General features: G+C 43.4%; 1 protein-coding gene across 1 annotated transcript in view; it reads right to left on the bottom strand.

Moving 5' to 3' along the window:
* Positions 1-18,499, bottom strand: part of LOC124124757 (adhesion G-protein coupled receptor D1-like) — a 65,557-nt gene extending 47,058 nt beyond the window's left edge. The window contains exons 1-3 of the mRNA XM_048390633.1: positions 18,379-18,499; positions 5,157-5,330; positions 187-393 (exon numbers count right to left, since the gene is read on the bottom strand). Coding sequence (XP_048246590.1) covers positions 187-393; positions 5,157-5,330; positions 18,379-18,448 — 451 coding nt within the window. The 5' untranslated portion in view covers positions 18,449-18,499. The remainder of the gene's footprint in view (positions 1-186; positions 394-5,156; positions 5,331-18,378) is intronic.
* Between the last annotated feature and the right edge of the window lie 7,126 nt (positions 18,500-25,625).

Raw genomic sequence — 25,625 nt, 5'->3', positions numbered from 1 at the left:
CTCACACAGGTATCTGATCCAGGGGTTACAGAAAAAACACCTACCTCTCTCATGCAGGTATCTGATCCAGGGGTTACAGAAACAACACCTACCTTTCTCACACAGGTATCTGATCCAGGGGTTACAGAAAAAACACCCACATCTCTCTCAGGTATCTGATCCAGGGGTTACAGAAACAACACCTACCTCTCTCACACAGGTATCTGATCCAGGAATTGCACGGGATGGCTCTTAAGTCGTCAGATATAAAAGCGAGACATGTATGGTTTATCTCCAGCTGATCTGTTATGTTGTCCCATCTGGCGAAGAAGGGCTCGGTTGTTGTGTCCAGCCAGTAGTAGGTCATGCTGCCGTTCACCTCCACACGGGTCGCTCCGATAATTACATCCGTCACTAAGGAGCCGTCAACATAGAATTAGAATTAAGCATCGGTACACCCAACTAGAAGTGTCTATGTTAAGGAGATAACACTCCTCCTCGGTTCTGGAGGAACATGTAAACACATTGGAAGGGAAACATTGAAGTGAGTAATTTTCTTGCAATGGGTTAAAATATGTCAGTGATGGCCGTCATTGGATGTGCGTGTATGCACGCTTGCATGTGCTTGCTCTCTAACGCCGCACTCAGCAATATTCCAGCTATATGGCGACGGTTATTAAATGTCGTCGGGGTTCGGTTATCGTTTGACAATTTGAAAGCTCTTACTCATCTGAAATTTGAGTATTCATTTGAAGCTTTTTAACTGTTTTTAAATTATCCCGGATCTAAACATATATAATGGGCATACCTCTTTCAAGGGTTCAGCGTGCCCACTTTTCACAATTTTTAAGAGCGCAAAAACATTTGAGGGTTCTTCTCCTTCAGACTTCTACATGCCTTAACCAAAAATCGAAGAAAATTATATGTTGTAAGCTATTTCTCACATTCATGAAAATGTTCGCCCACCTGATGTAATGGTGTCGATGCCACGAAAAGTGTCTTTCACCTACTCAATTTCTTGAAATAGACCGCTGCACATTTGCCCCATATACCTATTTAACAATATGAGATGAATATAGACGGGGAACCCGCAATATTTATCTTTGATAATATTGTTCCATATTTAGTACTCTGAAGTAAAAGTCTTACATACCAATTACGTTTTTTCTGTTTCTTTTTTTTTATCATTTTATTTACCAAATATGCCAAATCTTTATTTCTTTGTTTTCGTTTCTTTTCTTTTCCCTTTTTATCATTGTTTTACCAAATATATAAAAAAAAGAATTTCTTCTATTTTATCATTTTATTAACAAAATATACCAACTCTTTTCTCTCTTTCCCCCTTCTGAACAAATGTATTTACTAAATATACCAAATCTTTAATCCATTTGATATCAAAGGTGCAGGGCGTTAATATGTGTCAATTAATATTTCGAGAGTAACTGTTTTTGAAAATAAATTATTTGATATCAGCTTATCCTTATTGTTATTTGAGCGTTGTCCATTTCTTGTGAAGTCATAATAGAGGCTGAAGGAGAAAATGTCGCAAGTACATTGAGTAGATAATATCGGGTTGAATATTTATTTATGTATTTGTCACATGTGAACGTATCATACCAAACCATTGACTATAAATCCAGTTTGCTTTGACAAAGATCAAATTAGTACACAAATTTGTCAAAGTTCCACATAAAAAACCAGTAAAGTTAATTTGTTTTCTTTTTTTACTTCAATGTATATGTACATCTGAAATGCATTATGTAATAATATTACATTTTAAAAATATTTGATATATATGTATATTTACACTTGCTTGACATTCAGCAGTCATTATCAGTATCATCTATTTTACTCAACAACAAAAGTTCCTGTGACACCAATATTTTAGTGTATTTTTCAAACAAGTAAAGTTTGGTTTTCAATACTGTAGTACATGTATGGAATCAAGTCACAAAAACGCAACTGCTACAGAAAAGCATGCATTCCATGCAAAAGTTTACTTTTATGCAAGCCCCATGCATTTCAAAACCAAGAATGGATATAAAAACATATGCGTTAACGGGATTCCATATGCATTGTTTAGCATGGTGCTGACAACAACCAATCAGAAAAACAACAAAATTACGCAATTATTCAACATTACGAAATGCCACGCCTGTCCGAAAATGAGCGTCTGCGAGCTATTGGTATGCTTCAAGCTGAAATGAGTAAAGGTGATGTTGCAAGACAATTTAACGTCCACAGAAACACCATTTGGCGTTTATGGCAACGTTGGCAACTGACGAATGCAGTCAGAGACCATCCTCGGAGTTGCAGACCACGCGTAACCAATAATCGACAAAACAACTGGATTCGAACAGCACACCTACGAAACAGTGACTGCAAGAAGCATCCTTGGCCTTCGACGAATATCTTCACAAACCGTACGTCGCCGCCTCAGTTGTGCAGGGATTGTCGCCAGATAAACCCACCAGACGTCCCATTTTGACAGGAAACCACCGTCAAGCACGTCTACAGTGGTGCAGACAGCGTCTACGCTGGACGGCCATGCAGTTGGGACAAGTTCTATTCACTGGTGAGTCTCGTTTGCACCTCAGGCATATAGCTATGGACGGATTCGAGTGTACCGTCGTCGAGGTGAACGTTACGTCAATCATTGTGTCATTGAAGAAGATCGGTTCGGGGGCGGCAGGGTTATGGTATGGGGTGTGATTACAGGGAGTCAGAGGAACCGTTTGATAGTGGTAGAGGCAAATCTCAATGGACAACGCTACCGCGACGAGATCATCGGCCCTGTTGTTAGACCGTTTTTGCGTCGTCATGGCCCAGGCATTACCTTTCAACATGACAACGCCCGGCCTCATATTGCTCGACCTGAGTGTTCGGGATTCTCTTCAACAAAACAACGTAAATGTCGTCCCCCGGCCGGCTCGCTCCCCTGATATCTCACCAATCGAGCACATGAGTTATGAGATTGATTGGCGCCTTCGACGTAAAACCACGTGTTCCACAGGCACTCCAGGAACTTCGAAACATGCTCCAGCAGGTATGGACAGATATCCCACAGGACTTTGTGCGATGCCTGGTCCATTCCATGAGACGAAGATGTGTTGCTTGACATTTTGGCATGTTCATGTTTTTTTTATGAAATCACGCATTTTCTGAAGTCGGTATGGCAAATTAAACCATTTGAACACTTACAGGAGTCTCTTTTCTGTTGCAAACCGAAATTGTTTCAGGTTTGGTAAAAAACATAACTTTGCATTAATTCTTATTCAATGTCACAGGAACGTTTGTTGTTCAGTATATATTCAAAAATATCTCATGCACATTAACATCATATACACATTGAATGATTATGGGAATTAATTTGCATTTATCACATGTTGAAAAATATTAGAGCATAGGAAGATATTATATGGAAACAAATTATATTTGCTACATCAGGCCTGAAAAAATGGACCTGAATACTACAGATGATAAAAGGTGCTGTCAAGTGTAAGTCAGGATATCGGCAGGATGCGACACGTGTTGTAAGGGCATTTATGGGTCATGAGATAAAATGACATATTTAATAAGGACAGAATAAATAAATTATATCGCAACAGTGTCTACAGGTATCCATATTGCACTTGATGCACATATGGTAGATCTATCTGGTATATTCGATTTACTGCCACACTTTCATTTATTACAAAAACAGGAGTGAGAGGAAATGCTGATGTCCTTTTGTTGTAGATGTATGTCAGGTTACACTACCAATGTAGAATTTAGAACAACCGTGTTCTACTCTTTTCCATCAAAAAATCACACCAGTCATTTCTGGTGGGTGGTGCTTAATATATGATAATGTACATAATCCATGGAGATACAAATGATTTGTCATGTTGTCCCACCATGCCATTCGCCTGATGAAGAGCAAAAGGTAGTCCTGAAAGGTTGCGTATGTATAATAAAGAAGTTATCATCCATAGTAGTCCTTGTCATAGCTTAACAAATGTATCAACCGGTTAATTCATGGTAACGGTTACGGTTAGTTTGTGCATTGATGATGATGATGATGATGATGATGATGATGACAAATGCAAAATTCAGGAGAGTACACATTGGGAGAGTACCCGGCTTTGCTATGAGGAATACAGCCCTTCTGACAATCTGGGTAATGTAGAAGGCTGCAGTGATGGTGCTGTAATGCACATTAAAGTAGTCAGTATCTTGTACAGTTCGCTGTCCACGTGGGTTCAGATGCGATATGGTGCTGTAATGCACATTGAAGTAGTCAGCAACTTCACGGATAGTTTGTCCAACTTGCAACCTTCCCATTGCCTCATGACGTTGGTTTCCAGGCATTCCGCGTCGGTACCCCATCTGAGCTGCACTCCTTGTGACACTCGTTTACTCCTAATGAATGTCTCAACATTGTTTGAAGGACACAATGATTTCTAAATGCATTTGCCCTCGTATTGTGTGACACTAAACATCGCGGGCTGCACGCTCGTTTCTCAAAAAAACGAATATCAGTGGTGTTTCACGTCAATACAAATGAAGAAAATTCTTGAAAACAAGATAATGCTATTATAAATAAAAATAAATCTATCAATATAGATTTTCTTAGTACAACATAAAAAGAGTTTTGCTTAACTTTTTTTGCGCAGTATAGTATTTCTTGGATTTGAATGTTGAGGACTTGTCGTGGAAGATAACACAAAGGCTAATACATTAAGTGTATTGCTTTCATTGGACCGATCTCATCCCAGGTTCACAGAATGCAAGTTGTTTTCTTACATTACAGAAGAGGTAGGGCAATACACCATCGTGTCACTCCGTGTCTTAGCTGCAATCTGATCAGTAGTTTATATTCTAAAGCTTCACAACAAACTCTGCGCTAGTGTCAGACATTCAGTAGAAAACGACGTTCTTTGGATGAAGGTGCAACAGAGAACAGTTTAAACTTGGCTCCGTCTCTACACGTCCCAAGTTGCCGTAGCAGCCAGCGACGGAAGCGACAGGTTGGTCGTTGATGTCATTCAAAAGATAGCTATCGCCCTGTAGATCGTCAATTCATTCATTCCATACTCTTGTCTTGTAGACGAAATACTTGTTAACCAAGACATGTCTAAATATGCATCTAAACCTTGCATAATATCTTTCTATCTATCCAGTTCATGCTGACTCACCTAGCTTTGTGATGGCCATCATCTTCCGGATCTCCGTCATGTTGCTGAATGTGACCAGACTTCCTCCATACCGCCTGCATATTGCCTGACTATCTTGTATACCCTTGCCGTTGTCGTTATCCTTGGTCCAGATGCACCTCGACCCATACACCACTCCATACGGGGGGCAGGTGGCTGTGCCGCAGAATAGACAGTACCGTGATACACGTACAAGACATACATACACTGTGTACAGCTGTAATGTAGAATCAGACGTACAAGCTGTACAGAGAGTTGGGAGACATACATAGACTGTGTACAGCTGTAATGTAGAATATGACGTACAAGCTGTACAGAGAGTTGGGAGACATACATACACTGTGTACAGCTGTAATGTAGAATCAGACGTACAAGCTGTACAGAGAGTTGGGAGACATACATAGACTGTGTACAGCTGTAATGTAGTGTGAGACGTATAAACTGTACAGAGAGTTGGGAGACATACATAGACTGTGTACAGCTGTAACGTAGAATCAGACGTACAAGCTGTACAGAGAGTTGGGAGACATACATAGACTGTGTACAGCTGTAACGTAGTGTGAGACGTACAAGCTGTACAGAGAGTTGGGAGACATACATAGACTGTGTACAGCTGTAACGTAGTGTGAGACGTACAAGCTGTACAGAGAGTGTGGAGACATACATAGACTGTGTAGAGCTGTAATGTAGAATCAGACGTACAAGCTGTACAGAGAGTTGGGAGACATACATAGACTGTGTACAGCTGTAACGTAGAATCAGACGTACAGGTTGTACAGAGAGTTGGGAGACATACATAGACTGTGTACAGCTGTAACGTAGAATCAGACGTACAAGCTATACAGAGAGTTGGGAGACATACATAGACTGTGTACAGCTGTAACGTTGTGTGAGACGTACAAGCTATACAGAGAGTTGGGAGACATACATAGACTGTGTACAGCTGTAACGTAGTGTGAGACTTACAAGCTGTACAGAGAGTTGGGAGACATACATAGACTGTGTACAGCTGTAATGTAGAGTGAGACGTATAAACTGTACAGAGAGTTGGGAGACATACATAGACTGAGTACAGCTGTAACGTAGAATCAGACGTACAAGCTGTACAGAGAGTTGGGAGACATACATAGACTGTGTACAGCTGTAACGTAGTGTGAGACGTACAAGCTGTACAGAGAGTTGGGAGACATACATAGACTGTGTACAGCTGTAAAGTAGTGTGAGACGTACAAGCTGTACAGAGAGTGTGGAGACATACATAGACTGTGTAGAGCTGTAATGTAGAATCAGACGTACAAGCTGTACAGAGAGTTGGGAGACATACATAGACTGTGTACAGCTGTAACGTAGAATCAGACGTACAAGCTGTACAGAGAGTTGGGAGACATACATAGACTGTGTACAGCTGTAACGTAGTGTGAGACTTACAAGCTGTACAGAGAGTTGGGAGACATACATAGACTGTGTACAGCTGTAATGTAGTGTGAGACGTATAAACTGTACAGAGAGTTGGGAGACATACATAGACTGTGTACAGCTGTAACGTAGAATCAGACGTACAAGCTGTACAGAGAGTTGGGAGACATACATAGACTGTGTACAGCTGTAACGTAGTGTGAGACGTACAAGCTGTACAGAGAGTTGGGAGACATACATAGACTGTGTACAGCTGTAACGTAGTGTGAGACGTACAAGCTGTACAGAGAGTGTGGAGACATACATAGACTGTGTACAGCTGTAATGTAGAATCAGACGTACAAGCTGTACAGAGAGTTGGGAGACATACATAGACTGTGTACAATGTAACGTAGAATCAGACGTACAAGCTGTACAGAGAGTTGGGAGACATACATAGACTGTGTACAGCTGTAACGTAGAATCAGACGTACAAGCTATACAGAGAGTTGGGAGACATACATAGACTGTGTACAGCTGTAACGTAGTGTGAGACGTACAAGCTATACAGAGAGTTGGGAGACATACATAGACCGTGTACAGCTGTAACGTAGTGTGAGACGTACAAGTTGTACAGAGAGTTGGGAGACATACATAGACAGTGTACAGCTGTAACGTAGTGTGAGACGTACAAGCTGTACAGAGAGTTGGGAGACATACATAGACTGTGTACACCTGTAAGGTAGTGTGAGACGTACAAGCTGTACAGAGAGTTGGGAGACATACATAGACTGTGTACACCTGTAAGGTAGAGTGAGACGTACAAGCTGTACAGAGAGTTGGGAGACATACATAGACTGTGTACAGCTGTAATGCAGTGTGAGACGTACAAGCTATACAGAGAGTTGGGAGACATACATAGACTGTGTACAGCTGTAACGTAGAATCAGACGTACAAGCTGTACAGAGAGTTGGGAGACATACATAGACTGTGTACAGCTGTAACGTAGAATCAGACGTACAAGCTGTACAGAGAGTTGGGAGACATACATAGACTGTGTACAGCTGTAACGTAGTGTGAGACGTACAAGTTGTACAGAGAGTTGGGAGACATACATAGACTGTGTACAGCTGTAACGTAGAATCAGACGTACAAGCTGTACAGAGAGTTGGGAGACATACATAGACTGTGTACAGCTGTAATGTAGAATCAGACGTACAAGCTATACAGAGAGTTGGGAGACATACATAGACTGTGTACAGCTGTAACGTAGAATCAGACGTACAAGCTGTACAGAGAGTTGGGAGACATACATAGACTGTGTACAGCTGTAACGTAGTGTGAGACTTACAAGCTGTACAGAGAGTTGGGAGACATACATAGACTGTGTACAGCTGTAATGTAGTGTGAGACGTATAAACTGTACAGAGAGTTGGGAGACATACATAGACTGTGTACAGCTGTAACGTAGAATCAGACGTACAAGCTGTACAGAGAGTTGGGAGACATACATAGACTGTGTACAGCTGTAACGTAGAATCAGACGTACAAGCTGTACAGAGAGTTGGGAGACATACATAGACTGTGTACAGCTGTAACGTAGTGTGAGACGTACAAGTTGTACAGAGAGTTGGGAGACATACATAGACTGTGTACAGCTGTAACGTAGAATCAGACGTACAAGCTGTACAGAGAGTTGGGAGACATACATAGACTGTGTACAGCTGTAACGTAGTGTGAGACGTACAAGCTATACGGAGAGTTGGGAGACATACATAGACTGTGTACAGATGTAACGTAGAATCAGACGTACAAGCTGTACAGAGAGTTGGGAGACATACATAGACTGTGTACAGCTGTAACGTAGTGTGAGACGTACAAGCTATACAGAGAGTTGGGAGACATACATAGACTGTGTACAGCTGTAAGGTAGTGTGAGACGTACAAGCTATACAGAGAGTTGGGAGACATACATAGACTGTGTACAGCTGTAACGTAGTGTGAGACGTATAAGCTGTACAGAGAGTTGGGAGACATACATAGACTGTGTACACCTGTAATGTAGTGTGAGACGTACAAGTTGTACAGAGAGTTGGGAGACATACATAGACTGTGTACAGCTGTAACGTAGAATCAGACGTACAAGCTGTACAGAGAGTTGGGAGACATACATAGACTGTGTACAGCTGTAATGTAGAATCAGACGTACAAGCTATACAGAGAGTTGGGAGACATACATAGACTGTGTACAGCTGTAACGTAGAATCAGACGTACAAGCTGTACAGAGAGTTGGGAGACATACATAGACTGTGTACAGCTGTAACGTAGTGTGAGACTTACAAGCTGTACAGAGAGTTGGGAGACATACATAGACTGTGTACAGCTGTAATGTAGTGTGAGACGTATAAACTGTACAGAGAGTTGGGAGACATACATAGACTGTGTACAGCTGTAACGTAGAATCAGACGTACAAGCTGTACAGAGAGTTGGGAGACATACATAGACTGTGTACAGCTGTAACGTAGAATCAGACGTACAAGCTGTACAGAGAGTTGGGAGACATACATAGACTGTGTACAGCTGTAACGTAGTGTGAGACGTACAAGTTGTACAGAGAGTTGGGAGACATACATAGACTGTGTACAGCTGTAACGTAGAATCAGACGTACAAGCTGTACAGAGAGTTGGGAGACATACATAGACTGTGTACAGCTGTAACGTAGTGTGAGACGTACAAGCTATACGGAGAGTTGGGAGACATACATAGACTGTGTACAGATGTAACGTAGAATCAGACGTACAAGCTGTACAGAGAGTTGGGAGACATACATAGACTGTGTACAGCTGTAACGTAGTGTGAGACGTACAAGCTATACAGAGAGTTGGGAGACATACATAGACTGTGTACAGCTGTAACGTAGTGTGAGACGTACAAGCTATACAGAGAGTTGGGAGACATACATAGACTGTGTACAGCTGTAACGTAGTGTGAGACGTATAAGCTGTACAGAGAGTTGGGAGACATACATAGACTGTGTACACCTGTAATGTAGTGTGAGACGTACACGCTATACAGAGAGTTGGGAGACATACATAGACTGTGTACACCTGTAAGGTAGTGTGAGACGTACAAGCTGTACAGAGAGTTGGGAGACATACATAGACTGTGTACAGCTGTAATGCAGTGTGAGACGTACAAGCTATACAGAGAGTTGGGAGACATACATAGACTGTGTACAGCTGTAACGTAGAATCAGACGTACAAGTTGTACAGAGTGTTGGGAGACATACATAGACTGTGTACAGCTGTAACGTAGAATCAGACGTACAAGCTGTACAGAGAGTTGGGAGACATACATAGACTGTGTACAGCTGTAACGTAGTGTGAGACGTACAAGCTATACGGAGAGTTGGGAGACATACATAGACTGTGTACAGATGTAACGTAGAATCAGACGTACAAGCTGTACAGAGAGTTGGGAGACATACATAGACTGTGTACAGCTGTAACGTAGTGTGAGACGTACAAGCTATACAGAGAGTTGGGAGACATACATAGACTGTGTACAGCTGTAAGGTAGTGTGAGACGTACAAGCTATACAGAGAGTTGGGAGACATACATAGACTGTGTACAGCTGTAACGTAGTGTGAGACGTATAAGCTGTACAGAGAGTTGGGAGACATACATAGACTGTGTACACCTGTAATGTAGTGTGAGACGTACACGCTATACAGAGAGTTGGGAGACATACATAGACTGTGTACACCTGTAAGGTAGTGTGAGACGGACAAGCTGTACAGAGAGTTGGGAGACATACATAGACTGTGTACAGCTGTAATGCAGTGTGAGACGTACAAGCTATACAGAGAGTTGGGAGACATACATAGACTGTGTACAGCTGTAACGTAGAATCAGACGTACAAGCTGTACAGAGAGTTGGGAGACATACATAGACTGTGTACAGCTGTAAAGTAGAATCAGACGTACAAGCTGTACAGAGAGTTGGGAGACATACATAGACTGTGTACAGCTGTAACGTAGTGTGAGACGTACAAGTTGTACAGAGAGTTGGGAGACATACATAGACTGTGTACAGCTGTAACGTAGAATCAGACGTACAAGCTGTACAGAGAGTTGGGAGACATACATAGACTGTGTACAGCTGTAACGTAGTGTGAGACGTACAAGCTATACGGAGAGTTGGGAGACATACATAGACTGTGTACAGATGTAATGTAGAATCAGACGTACAAGCTGTACAGAGAGTTGGGAGACATACATAGACTGTGTACAGCTGTAACGTAGTGTGAGACGTACAAGCTATACAGAGAGTTGGGAGACATACATAGACTGTGTACAGCTGTAAGGTAGTGTGAGACGTACAAGCTGTACAGAGAGTTGGGAGACATACATAGACAGTGTACAGCTGTAACGTAGTGTGAGACGTACAAGCTGTACAGAGAGTTGGGAGACATACATAGACTGTGTACACCTGTAAGGTAGTGTGAGACGTACAAGCTGTACAGAGAGTTGGGAGACATACATAGACTGTGTACACCTGTAAGGTAGAGTGAGACGTACAAGCTGTACAGAGAGTTGGGAGACATACATAGACTGTGTACAGCTGTAATGCAGTGTGAGACGTACAAGCTATACAGAGAGTTGGGAGACATACATAGACTGTGTACAGCTGTAACGTAGAATCAGACGTACAAGCTGTACAGAGAGTTGGGAGACATACATAGACTGTGTACAGCTGTAACGTAGAATCAGACGTACAAGCTGTACAGAGTGTTGGGAGACATACATAGACTGTGTACAGCTGTAACGTAGAATCAGACGTACAAGCTGTACAGAGAGTTGGGAGACATACATAGACTGTGTACAGCTGTAACGTAGTGTGAGACGTACAAGCTATACGGAGAGTTGGGAGACATACATAGACTATGTACAGCTGTAACGTAGTGTGAGACGTACAAGCTATACGGAGAGTTGGGAGACATACATAGACTGTGTACAGATGTAACGTAGAATCAGACGTACAAGCTCTACAGAGAGTTGGGAGACATACATAGACTGTGTACAGCTGTAACGTAGTGTGAGACGTACAAGCTATACAGAGAGTTGGGAGACATACATAGACTGTGTACAGCTGTAAGGTAGTGTGAGACGTACAAGCTGTACAGAGAGTTGGGAGACATACTTAGACTGTGTACAGCTGTAACGTAGTGTGAGACGTACAAGCTGTACAGAGAGTTGGGAGACATACATAGACTGTGTACAGCTGTAACGTAGTGTGAGACGTACAAGCTATACAGAGAGTTGGGAGACATACATAGACTGTGTACAGCTGTAACGTTGTGTGAGACGTACAAGCTGTACAGAGAGTTGGGAGACATACATAGACTGTGTACAGCTGTAACGTAGTGTGAGACGTACAAGCTGTACAGAGAGTTGGGAGACATACATAGACTGTGTACAGCTGTAATGTTGTTTGAGACGTGCAAGCTATACAGAGAGTTGGGAGACATACATAGACTGTGTACAGCTGTAATGTAGTGTGAGACGTACAAGCTGTACAGAGAGTTGGGAGACACACATATACTGTGTACAGCTGTAACGTAGTGTGAGACGTACAAGCTATACAGAGAGTTGGGAGACATACATAGACTGTGTACAGCTGTAATGTAGTGTGAGACGTACAAGCTGTACAGAGAGTTGGGAGACATACATAGACTGTGTACAGCTGTAATGTAGTGTGAGACGTACAAGCTATACAGAGAGTTGGGAGACATACATAGACTGTGTACAGCTGTAACGTAGTGTGAGACGTATAAGCTGTACAGAGAGTTGGGAGACATACATAGACTGTGTACACCTGTAATGTAGTGTGAGACGTACACGCTATACAGAGAGTTGGGAGACATACATAGACTGTGTACACCTGTAAGGTAGTGTGAGACGTACAAGCTGTACAGAGAGTTGGGAGACATACATAGACTGTGTACAGCTGTAAGCTAGTGTGAGACGTACAAGCTATACAGAGAGTTGGGAGACATACATAGACTGTGTACAGCTGTAACGTAGTGTGAGACGTATAAGCTGTACAGAGAGTTGGGAGACATACATAGACTGTGTACACCTGTAATGTAGTGTGAGACGTACACGCTATACAGAGAGTTGGGAGACATACATAGACTGTGTACACCTGTAAGGTAGTGTGAGACGTACAAGCTGTACAGAGAGTTGGGAGACATACATAGACTGTGTACAGCTGTAATGCAGTGTGAGACGTACAAGCTATACAGAGAGTTGGGAGACATACATAGACTGTGTACAGCTGTAACGTAGAATCAGACGTACAAGCTGTACAGAGAGTACGGAGACATACATAGACTGTGTACAGCTGTAACGTAGAATCAGACGTACAAGCTGTACAGAGAGTTGGGAGACATACATAGACTGTGTACAGCTGTAACGTAGTGTGAGACGTACAAGTTGTACAGAGAGTTGGGAGACATACATAGACTGTGTACAGCTGTAACGTAGAATCAGACGTACAAGCTGTACAGAGAGTTGGGAGACATACATAGACTGTGTACAGCTGTAACGTAGTGTGAGACGTACAAGCTATACGGAGAGTTGGGAGACATACATAGACTGTGTACAGATGTAACGTAGAATCAGACGTACAAGCTGTACAGAGAGTTGGGAGACATACATAGACTGTGTACAGCTGTAACGTAGTGTGAGACGTACAAGCTATACAGAGAGTTGGGAGACATACATAGACTGTGTACAGCTGTAAGGTAGTGTGAGACGTACAAGCTGTACAGAGAGTTGGGAGACATACTTAGACTGTGTACAGCTGTAACGTAGTGTGAGACGTACAAGCTGTACAGAGAGTTGGGAGACATACATAGACTGTGTACAGCTGTAACGTAGTGTGAGACGTACAAGCTATACAGAGTTTTGGGAGACATACATAGACTGTGTACAGCTGTAACGTTGTGTGAGACGTACAAGCTGTACAGAGAGTTGGGAGACATACATAGACTGTGTACAGCTGTAACGTAGTGTGAGACGTACAAGCTGTACAGAGAGTTGGGAGACATACATAGACTGTGTACAGCTGTAATGTTGTGTGAGACGTACAAGCTATACAGAGAGTTGGGAGACATACATAGACTGTGTACAGCTGTAATGTAGTGTGAGACGTACAAGCTGTACAGAGAGTTGGGAGACACACATATACTGTGTACAGCTGTAACGTAGTGTGAGACGTACAAGCTATACAGAGAGTTGGGAGACATACATAGACTGTGTACAGCTGTAATGTAGTGTGAGACGTACAAGCTGTACAGAGAGTTGGGAGACATACATAGACTGTGTACAGCTGTAATGTAGTGTGAGACGTACAAGCTATACAGAGAGTTGGGAGACATACATAGACTTTGTACAGCTGTAACGTAGTGTGAGACGTATAAGCTGTACAGAGAGTTGGGAGACATACATAGACTGTGTACACCTGTAATGTAGTGTGAGACGTACACGCTATACAGAGAGTTGGGAGACATACATAGACTGTTTACACCTGTAAGGTAGTGTGAGACGTACAAGCTGTACAGAGAGTTGGGAGACATACATAGACTGTGTACAGCTGTAAGCTAGTGTGAGACGTACACGCTATACAGAGAGTTGGGGGACATACATAGACAGTGTACACCTGTAATGTTGAGAGAGAAGCTTGAGGACAACGACTACGGTTTAGTCACACAGAGAGGCAGCACACTTGTGACTGATCAGCATGCCTAGTTTAGGATGTTACATACTTCCAATGATATTCCGTGCTTGCATGAGTTGAAACAGGTCCCCGGTCCCCGATTGCAGGTGGTAGGAAGTGACCAAAGGTCATGGTATATGTGGAACATTGTTGAGTGCGGCGTCACGCAATATTCACCCACTGACTCATTATTTCATTGCTCCATTTAATATTATAAAGCAGCGTATATTTATGATGAATATGTCACTAAAATGATTGTTGAAATTATTTATATCATCATCATGACTATTATAATTTTGCTCATTTCTGTGTAACTAACACCATGTGTATTTCTTGTCTGTGTGCCATGTTGTGCAGTACGTGAACTTACTGTGCTCCTCTACCATATATTCACGCAGTGACTCAACTTGAAACCATGATATGATATGCGCATAGGCTTCTGGTGCAAAATTGAGGCTCTGCTTTGAACGTTCTACAATGTGGGTTTGCCATTTTATCACTGCGGCAATCATGTGGTTTCCGTACACACCCTTACTGTACACGTGTGTGTTGCAGGTACTGTATGTGCAGTGCACGTAGACACCCTCACTGTACACGTGTGTGTTGCAGGTACTTTATTTGCAGTGCACATACACAACCTCACTGTACACGTGTGTGTGCAGGTACTGTATGTGCAGTCCACGTACACAACCTCACTATACACGTGTGTGTTGCAGGTACTTTATTTGCAGTGCACATAGACACCCTCACTGTACACGTGTGTGTTGCAGGTACTGTATGTGCAGTGCACGTAGACACCCTCACTGAACACGTGTGTGTTGCAGGTACTGTATGTGCAGTGCACATAGACACCCTCACTGTACACGTGTGTGTTGCAGGTACTGTATGTGCAGTGCACGTAGACACCCTCACTGTACACGTGTGTGTTGCAGGTACTGTATGTGCAGTGCACATACACAACCTCACTGTACACGTGTGTGTTGCAGGTACTTTATTTGCAGTGCACGTTGACACCCTCACTGTACACGTGTGTGTTGCAGGTACTGTATGTGCAGTGCACGTAGACACCCTCACTGTACACGTGGGTGTTGCAGGTACTGTATGTGCAGTGCACGTTGACACCCTCACTGTACACGTGTGTGTTGCAGGTACTGTATGTGCAGTGCACGTACACAACCTCACTGTACACGTGTGTGTTGCAGGTACTTTATTTGCAGTGCACGTTGACACCCTCACTGTACATGTGTGTGTTGCAGGTACTATGTGCAGTGCACGTAGACACCCTCACTGTACACGTGTGTGTTGCAGGTACTGTATGTGCAGTGCACGTACACAACCTCACTGTACACGTGTGTGTTGCAGGTACTTTATTTGCAGTGCACGTTGACACCCTCACTGTACACGTGTGTGTTGCAGGTACTGTATGTGCAGTGCACGTAGACACCCTCACTGTACACGTGTGTGTTGCAGGTACTTTTTTGCAGTGCACGTAGACACCTGAAGAAGACTATCACAACTATACATAAGTGTATCCCACCTGACGTGGATAAAACACTATTTTAAATCAATACACTGTCCTATGCTCAACGCTGCAGAAATTCCAATTTCATATGCTTCGCCATCTTAATGACTGAAAACAGTATCTCACTCCAAAGTACACTGATTAATAACATCTAGTTCATTCATGAGAGATATTCTCTCTATGTGTGTATATACATGTAAGTAGTGAATGTTGATGAGTGAGTGAGTGAGTGAGTCTCTCTGTGTGTACAAATGGCCTTCAAAAATAGAAACGAGTTTGGAAAGCACCAGAACAGGAAGTGAAACATGTCATAGCCGTGAAGGTCTGAGATGGACGTGAAACGGAATGAAATAAAACACAGGAGAGCACGTGGATATTGAGGATGACAGAATATGAATAATTTAATAATTGTGTTATACAGATATCCAGACACAGTCCATCAAGGCAAGTATGTGTTAATAGTTTGTAAACACCTGATATGCATTCTACCCATTATTCCGATTAATTAATCTGTTCATCGTTTGTAATGGCAGGAAGATTTATGTGATAAACACGGGAACATGGCTTGTTTCAGTGCAGTAAGTGTGACCATTGTTTCATATCTGCATTATCTTTTCGATCAGATAAATTAAGATAATATATAAACATTCAGAGACATTTACTGAATCATACTTTTGTGCGTTGTATCATGAATATTAATCACGACACACACAAGTGCCACAGAAAGTTTTAAGGTCTCGTATAAGAGTTTACCATCCTCGAAAATGATCATATATACACGTTGCATAAGTTAAGCATCACCCGATGTTTATATTCATATGTGAGCTAGCTCATCACAAAGAACAACGAAAAACGAGGCCTGGTTTATTTCTACCATGGCATCATTTCTGTGTATTCGAACACATGATCCCAACCTGAAGATGTTGTACATTGGATGACGCTATTTTTGAGAGGGTAGTGAGTTGTTGCCCTTAGATGTATCTGGGCAACGCAGATAAGCACAATGGCCGAACGATCTCACCCAAAAATGGGCCAGATATATCAATCTGTAATGGGAGAAAAGGTACAAATAATGGCTGTCTATAGTTTGTGTTTGTGAGAATATTCAGGAAATATCGATTTCTTTTTAGATATTGCCGGTAGGCATATTTAAATAATTATATCTACATATATAGGTTACAAAATGCAAAATTGCGTTTACTATGGTTTTCAAAGGATGTGTGGCAATACATTTCGTGCAGAAAACATGATAGAAACCTACAAACTGTATTGTAGTTGTTTTTGTTGTCAGCAATATTCCAGCTATATGACGGCGGTCTGTAAATAATCGAGTCTGGATCAGACAATCCAGTGATTGGCAGCATGAGCTTCGATCCACGCAGTTAGAATACAGTCCGCGAGCCTGACCACAATATCCCGTAAGTCGCCTCTTACGACAAGCATAGTCGCTTTTTACGGTAAGCATTGGTGCTGAAGGCCTTTTCTACCCCGGATCTTCACGGGTAAGAATGTATTGTACGTTTTGGGGACAACAGAGATAATTTGGCACATTTCTATATACAACTGTGACGTCATATCTTTTGCGTCACAATGAGTGATATGACGTGATAATGGTGACGTGCGGTGTAGAACGAATGCTTTGCAAAGCCTGCTTAGATTCCTTTAGGGGTTCCCACCTCATGCTTTCATATGTTCGAGTGAAGTATTACGATCTAAACAAACTGCTTGAGCACATGTAACGCCATTAAAAACACAGCATGTTTATATCCTCAATAAAACAATGCAGGGAGAATACACCACGCAGCCCCTCCTAATTTATTCGCTCTGCAGAGTTTCACTGAACGATAAACACACACACACACACACACACACACACACACACACACACACACACACACACACACACACACACACACACACACACATACACACATTATGGATTATACGACATCATGAGTATGAGTCAGTGAATCACTAACAAATAGCGATGATACCATCTGTTCGCGAAAAGGTGAGCGTGTCCTGCCCAACCGGTGGCACCTGTCACAAACACATGCAGAAGCAAGTCAATTGTTAGCTTAAAAAACACGGAAACAAATGGTACAAGTCACGATAGGGAATAGCATCGGATATCATTTCAAATTTGGAAATGTCTTCCACATGTCTAACATAAAAATCTTCACTGATGCCTTGAATTTTGTAACCTTGATCAAACACCTCCTGAGCTCGGTTGTATCTCAAAACACCAAGGGCTGGAGCTGCAGGAATATTGCTAAACATGAAGGGGAAGTTGATGATTGGAATATTGAAGTCATCCCTCCTGTCATACAGGAAGCAGTTGAAAGGGTAATAAAGTGGATGATCGATTTCTATAATCTCTGTATTTCAATATTTTACACAATGTACCCATGTGGGGAATCGAACCCTGATCTTTGGCGTAACGAGCGAACGCTTTAACCACTAAACTACCACACCAGCCCACATGTATTACAAACTCACCTTTCTGTCCTAGAATGCCACACGTACTCCCTGCTACAAGATATACATACAGGCCTATAAGCCTGTCCATGTCGGTGTCTCACCGCAAACAACTCATACACGCATTGCAAAGTCAGAAGAAAAAGGACTGTTATCTCTCCAGCAAATAGGGACATCACGAAACCTTTCAAACACCGACACCTTAGAATCGATCAGATTTCTACAAATCTTATTTATAGGACTAAGGCGAGATTAAGAAAAAGGAATCATTACTAAATCATCTACGTGGATGACAAGGTTTAATCTGGGCAGCGGACGGAGTGGCGCGGAGCTCATCTCCTGTGGGAGTTGGCCATCTGAGGCCCTAGGGTATTGCAGAAACACTGTCAGACATGGCCATACGTCATGTCGCCGCTCCTGGGCCTCCCTGAAAGCAAGGTGACTAGGACAGGATCTGGGATTAGAAAACAAACATAATGTCTCACATTGTACCAAAAACAATTTGCTCTACAGGCTCGATCAGAATTTTTTATCGATCTATATTACAAGGCTCCGTACTTTAATTATCAAGCGTTGCCGTGAAATTTTCGGGTGTCCATGCTGCAATATCTGTCAAAATTGGACTGATTCCAATAAATTACAAAACTGCTTTTCTGTTTATCATAGTTATAAGATTAATATTGAAACCCAAGAGCACGGGTATGGTGCTGACAAACCTAGAAACATAATAGGGGCGAACCGGGGTTGGGACCCACAATCACAAGTTGGTGACGTGCCCAAGGGAGGCAACTCTGCACAGCGAATTACGGCGCCTTTGACGACTGTGCCGCCCGTGTGCCCTCATTATAATAAGCCCATGGTACATATTTTGTAATTGTCATGAGGCTTTTTACTATCCCCTTTAACGGCTTAATTCCTCTGATTCTTTGCACCAAATACAAAAGGTCAACGTACGTTGGGATACAAGCAGACAGGGGTGTTGGAAATCAAATGCAGTACATTGCTATTACACCCATCACGTGGCCATGTGTGGTCGCTAGTACTTGGAGTAGCCAAATTCCGGAGTACCTTTATGAATACTTAACCTTTAATTTGTCAACCCCTCCCTCTGTGCAACATGACAAAGAGTGGTCGCGCACGTGGCTATGGTCAGTGGTTGCTATAGATACCTTGGTAACTGAGTGGGTCATTGGATTGTACACTGTGATCAGCAGCCCTCAGTGGTGTAAGATCTTCATCAGATGTGAGCTGAGGTGAATGGGGTTTAACGTCGCGTTCAAGATTATTGCACTTATCAAGCAACTTTCGCGCGCGTGCGTGTGTGTGTGTGTGTGTGTGTGTGTGTGTGTGCGTGTGTGCGTGTGTGCGTGTCCTGACTAAGATTATGATTTTTAATAACGCTAGCCAACTGAGTTACCTAGCCGCAGTTTAAAATGAATACCCCATTCAGACACTGTATACTGACTCCCAGTCCTTGTTTTAGGCCCTTTATGCCGAACGTCAGGCAAGGTAACAACAAATACAATCTTTTGACGTCTTTTGGTTTAACGCGGCCAGGGATTGAACCTTCGACCTCCCGCTCTCCACTAGACCACGGAGGCGGTCGATCTTCATGAGATATTTCTATAGATGTGCAATGCTCATCATGATCAGGTGTCAATTCTGAAACTTGATCTGGAATGAAGGTTACAAGTTAAAAGACCGTCCTTGCCCTTACTGTTAATATTCTAAAAAATATAGCTGGAATACTTTTAATGGCGATATAAAAAGTGGCCAAGATCCCTGTGGCAAACAGAACAATAATTTGTGAGGATGGATACTCTCAACTAGTCCTTATAAAGTTATATTTTGAGTGAGTGAATTGGGTTTAACTCCGCTTTGAACATTATTCCAGTTATATAACGGCGCTTAATGCAGGAGGAAATCCTAGAGTGATGCAGATCACCACTTTGGTGGAACCCATAAACACGGGTTGGAGGGACCAGACTTGTTGCGACAATGTATGGGATTAAACTCAAGCAAGTCTTCACTATAAATCGGTCTGGAATGTCTGACAGTTATCTCATTTGGATAGCACATTTTTGTTAAATAACTTGTAAAAGTATTTTGCTTTCTGCTGAGCGTGTTACCCATTTTATTATAAATGGTACAGAATTACATGTGGAGAGAGAAAAATATATTATTGCGATAAAAGAAAGTCACCCAAATGAGGAAAAGATACTTGAAGCAACTAGGTACACAATTAAAATCTGCCAAGTACTATATGTGGCCTTTGTTTGATCAAGGTCACTTTATTAAGCAGGTGTGCAAGATTCCATACGACCTAGCCACCTCATATGAGCGAACGTTCGGAGGGAGCTTAATACTACGATCCCAACAATGCAAGCAAGCAAGCGCGGCAGTGGAAACCAAACAACAAAGAGAAGCCCACAGAACCTTGTTCTATCCTTCACTCAAAACATTTAACCAACATGGGGATTAGAACCTCAACATGCGACATGATATTTTGAGACTGTTCTACACAAATTGTCTTCATGCACACCTCCTGCATTGAGGCCTTATGGATAGAATGGTAAGATTTTCAAAGCCAGATTTTGGAAAGATTTCAGACTTTGCATGTGCACATCATCATGAATGAGATAATTACTTATTACAATGCTACAAAGGTAATGTCATTTACAAATTGTAACTATGCAAACTTTTTTGAGTCTCGTGTCTTTCTTCCTAATTTTGTTTAAAAATCAATATGTAATACATACTGATACAGTCACGTTGACTTTATAGGCAAGAATTTATATCTATAATATATACCACAATTTTATTGACATGACATGTGTATATATATGCTGTACCTGCGGAGGTGAATACAGAGGGAAAGAAAAGTTTCTTCTTCCTCAGTGTTCCAGGCTATCAGTGGCAGGAAGCACTGTTTGAACAGTCTTAGATGTGCGTCTCTGTTTCCTCTTTCTCAGTGTTCCAGGCTATCAGTGGCAGGAAGCACTGTTTGAGCAGTCTTAGTTGTACGTCTCTGTTTCATCTTTCTCAGTGTTCCAGGCTATCAGTGGCAGGAAGCACTGTTTGAACAGTCTTAGATGTGCGTCTCTGTTTCCTCTTTCTCAGTGTTCCAGGCTATCAGTGGCAGGAAGCACTGTTTGAGCAGTCTTAGATGTGCGTCTCTGTTTCCTCTTTCTCAGTGTTCCAGGCTATCAGTGGATGGAAGCAATGCCTGAGCAGTCTCAGATGTCCCTCTCTGTTTCCTCTTTCTCGGTGTTCCAGGCTATCAGTGGATGGAAGCACTGCCCGAGCAGTCTCAGATGTGCGTCTCTGTTTCCTCTTTTTCAGTGTTCCAGGCTATCAGTGGATGGAAGCACTGCCCGAGCAGTCTCAGATGTGCGTCTCTGTTTCCTCTTTCTCAGTGTTCCAGACTATCAGTGGATGGAAGCAATGCCTGAGCAGTCTCAGATGTGCGTCTCTGTTTCCTCTTTCTCAGTGTTCCAGACTATCAGTGGATGGAAGCAATGCCTGAGCAGTCTCAGATGTGCGTCTCTGTTTCCTCTTTCTCAGTGTTCCAGACTATCAGTGGATGGAAGCACTGCCCGAGCAGTCTCAGATGTGCGTCTCTGTTTCCTCTTTCTCAGTGTTCCAGACTATCAGTGGATGGAAGCAATGCCTGAGCAGTCTCAGATGTGCGTCTGTTTCCTCTTTCTCAGTGTTCCAGGCTATCAGTGGACGGAAGCAATGCCTGAGCAGTCTCAGATGTGCGTCTCTGTTTCATCTTTCTCGGTGTTCCAGGGTATCAGTGGCAGGAAGCACTGTTTGAGCAGTCTCAGATGTGCGTCTCTGTTTCCTCTTTCTCAGTGTTCCAGGCTATCAGTGGATGGAAGCACTGCCCGAGCAGTCTCAGATGTATGTCTCTGTTTCCTCTTTCTCAGTGTTCCAGGCTATCAGTGGATGGAAGCACTGCCCGAGCAGTCTCAGATGTGCGTCTCTGTTTCCTCTTTCTCAGTGTTCCAGACTATCAGTGGATGGAAGCACTGCCCGAGCAGTCTCAGATGTGCGTCTCTGTTTCCTCTTTCTCAGTGTTCCAGGCTATCAGTGGATGGAAGCACTGCCCGAGCAGTCTCAGATGTGCGTCTCTGTTTCCTCTTTCTCAGTGTTCCAGACTATCAGTGGATGGAAGCACTGCCCGAGCAGTCTCAGATGTGCGTCTCTGTTTCCTCTTTCTCAGTGTTCCAGGCTATCAGTGGATGGAAGCAATGCCTGAGCAGTCTCAGATGTGCGTCTGTTTCCTCTTTCTCAGTGTTCCAGGCTATCAGTGGATGGAAGCAATGCCTGAGCAGTCTCAGATGTGCGTCTCTGTTTTATCTTTCTCGGTGTTCCAGGGTATCAGTGGCAGGAAGCACTGTTTGAGCAGTCTCAGATGTGCGTCTCTGTTTCCTCTTTCTCAGTGTTCCAGGCTATCAGTGGATGGAAGCACTGCCCGAGCAGTCTCAGATGTATGTCTCTGTTTCCTCTTTCTCAGTGTTCCAGGCTATCAGTGAATGGAAGCACTGCCCGAGCAGTCTCAGATGTGCGTCTCTGTTTCCTCTTTCTCAGTGTTCCAGACTATCAGTGGATGGAAGCAATGCCCGAGCAGTCTCAGATGTGCGTCTCTGTTTCCTCTTTCTCAGTGTTCCAGACTATCAGTGGATGGAAGCAATGCCTAAGCAGTCTCAGATGTGCGTCTGTTTCCTCTTTCTCAGTGTTCCAGGCTATCAGTGAATGGAAGCACTCCCCGAGCAGTCTCAGATGTGCGTCTCTGTTTCCTCTTTCTCAGTGTTCAAGGCTATCAGTGGATGGAAGCACTGCCCGAGCAGTCTCAGATGTGCGTCTCTGTTTCCTCTTTCTCAGTGTTCCAGACTATCAGTGGATGGAAGCAATGCCTGAGCAGTCTCAGATGTGCGTCTCTGTTTCCTCTTTCTCAGTGTTCCAGACTATCAGTGGATGGAAGCAATGCCCGAGCAGTCTCAGATGTGCGTCTCTGTTTCCTCTTTCTCAGTGTTCCAGACTATCAGTGGATGGAAGCACTGCCCGAGCAGTCTCAGATGTGCGTCTCTGTTTCCTCTTTCTCAGTGTTCCAGGCTATCAGTGGATGGAAGCACTGCCCGAGCAGTCTCAGATGTGCGTCTCTGTTTCCTCTTTCTCAGTGTTCCAGACTATCAGTGGATGGAAGCAATGCCCGAGCAGTCTCAGATGTGCGTCTCTGTTTCCTCTTTCTCAGTGTTCCAGACTATCAGTGGATGGAAGCAATGCCTAAGCAGTCTCAGATGTGCGTCTGTTTCCTCTTTCTCAGTGTTCCAGGCTATCAGTGAATGGAAGCACTCCCCGAGCAGTCTCAGATGTGCGTCTCTGTTTCCTCTTTCTCAGTGTTCCAGGCTATCAGTGGATGGAAGCACTGCCCGAGCAGTCTCAGATGTGCGTCTCTGTTTCCTCTTTCTCAGTGTTCCAGACTATCAGTGGATGGAAGCAATGCCTGAGCAGTCTCAGATGTGCGTCTCTGTTTCCTCTTTCTCAGTGTTCCAGACTATCAGTGGATGGAAGCACTGCCCGAGCAGTCTCAGATGTGCGTCTCTGTTTCCTCTTTCTCAGTGTTCCAGACTATCAGTGGATGGAAGCAATGCCTGAGCAGTCTCAGATGTGCGTCTGTTTCCTCTTTCTCAGTGTTCCAGGCTATCAGTGGACGGAAGCAATGCCTGAGCAGTCTCAGATGTGCGTCTCTGTTTCATCTTTCTCGGTGTTCCAGGGTATCAGTGGCAGGAAGCACTGTTTGAGCAGTCTCAGATGTGCGTCTCTGTTTCCTCTTTCTCAGTGTTCCAGGCTATCAGTGGATGGAAGCACTGCCCGAGCAGTCTCAGATGTATGTCTCTGTTTCCTCTTTCTCAGTGTTCCAGGCTATCAGTGGATGGAAGCACTGCCCGAGCAGTCTCAGATGTGCGTCTCTGTTTCCTCTTTCTCAGTGTTCCAGGCTATCAGTGGATGGAAGCAATGCCTGAGCAGTCTCAGATGTGCGTCTGTTTCCTCTTTCTCAGTGTTCCAGGCTATCAGTGGATGGAAGCAATGCCTGAGCAGTCTCAGATGTGCGTCTCTGTTTCATCTTTCTCGGTGTTCCAGGGTATCAGTGGCAGGAAGCACTGTTTGAGCAGTCTCAGATGTGCGTCTCTGTTTCCTCTTTCTCAGTGTTCCAGGCTATCAGTGGATGGAAGCACTGCCCGAGCAGTCTCAGATGTATGTCTCTGTTTCCTCTTTCTCAGTGTTCCAGGCTATCAGTGAATGGAAGCAATGCCCAAGCAGTCTCAGATGTGCGTCTCTGTTTCCTCTTTCTCAGTGTTCCAGGCTATCAGTGGATGGAAGCACTGCCCGAGCAGTCTCAGATGTATGTCTCTGTTTCCTCTTTCTCAGTGTTCCAGGCTATCAGTGAATGGAAGCAATGCCCGAGCAGTCTCAGATGTGCGTCTCTGTTTCCTCTTTCTCAGTGTTCCAGGCTATCAGTGGATGGAAGCACTGCCCGAGCAGTCTCAGATGTGCGTCTCTGTTTCCTCTTTCTCAGTGTTCCAGACTATCAGTGGATGGAAGCACTGCCCGAGCAGTCTCAGATGTGCGTCTCTGTTTCCTCTTTCTCAGTGTTCCAGGCTATCAGTGGATGGAAGCAATGCCTGAGCAGTCTCAGATGTGCGTCTGTTTCCTCTTTCTCAGTGTTCCAGGCTATCAGTGGATGGAAGCACTGCCCGAGCAGTCTCAGATGTATGTCTCTGTTTCCTCTTTCTCAGTGTTCCAGGCTATCAGTGAATGGAAGCACTGCCCGAGCAGTCTTAGATGTACGTCTCTGTTTCTTCTTACGTGGTGTCCCAGGCTATCACTGGATGGAAGCACAGTTTGAGCAGTCAGATGAAAGTCTGTTTCTCTTCTTTTCTCAGTGCTCCATGCTATTAATGGATTGAAGCATTGTTTGAGCAGTCTGAGATGTACGTCTCTGTTTCTTCTTTTGCGGTGTACCAGGGGATTAGTGGATTGAAGCACTGTTTGAGCAATCTGAGATGTACATTTCTGTGAGTTCTTTCTCAGTGCTCCAGGCTATCAGTGGAAGGAGGCACTATTTCAGTAGTCTTAAAAGTACATCTACGTTTCTTTTTATGGTGGAAGCCCATCTGTGCAAAGAACAATCATCATTATTAGAGTTTTGACTTCAATCCTTTCTTGTGATTTGTTGCTTTTGTATTGAACATACAATA

This window comes from Haliotis rufescens, unplaced genomic scaffold, assembly GCF_023055435.1.
Source record: "Haliotis rufescens isolate VD_foot unplaced genomic scaffold, xgHalRufe1.0.p SCAF_9, whole genome shotgun sequence".
NCBI classification, from domain to species: Eukaryota; Metazoa; Mollusca; class Gastropoda; order Lepetellida; family Haliotidae; genus Haliotis; species Haliotis rufescens.
This window is presented reverse-complemented; position numbering and strand designations above follow the sequence as displayed.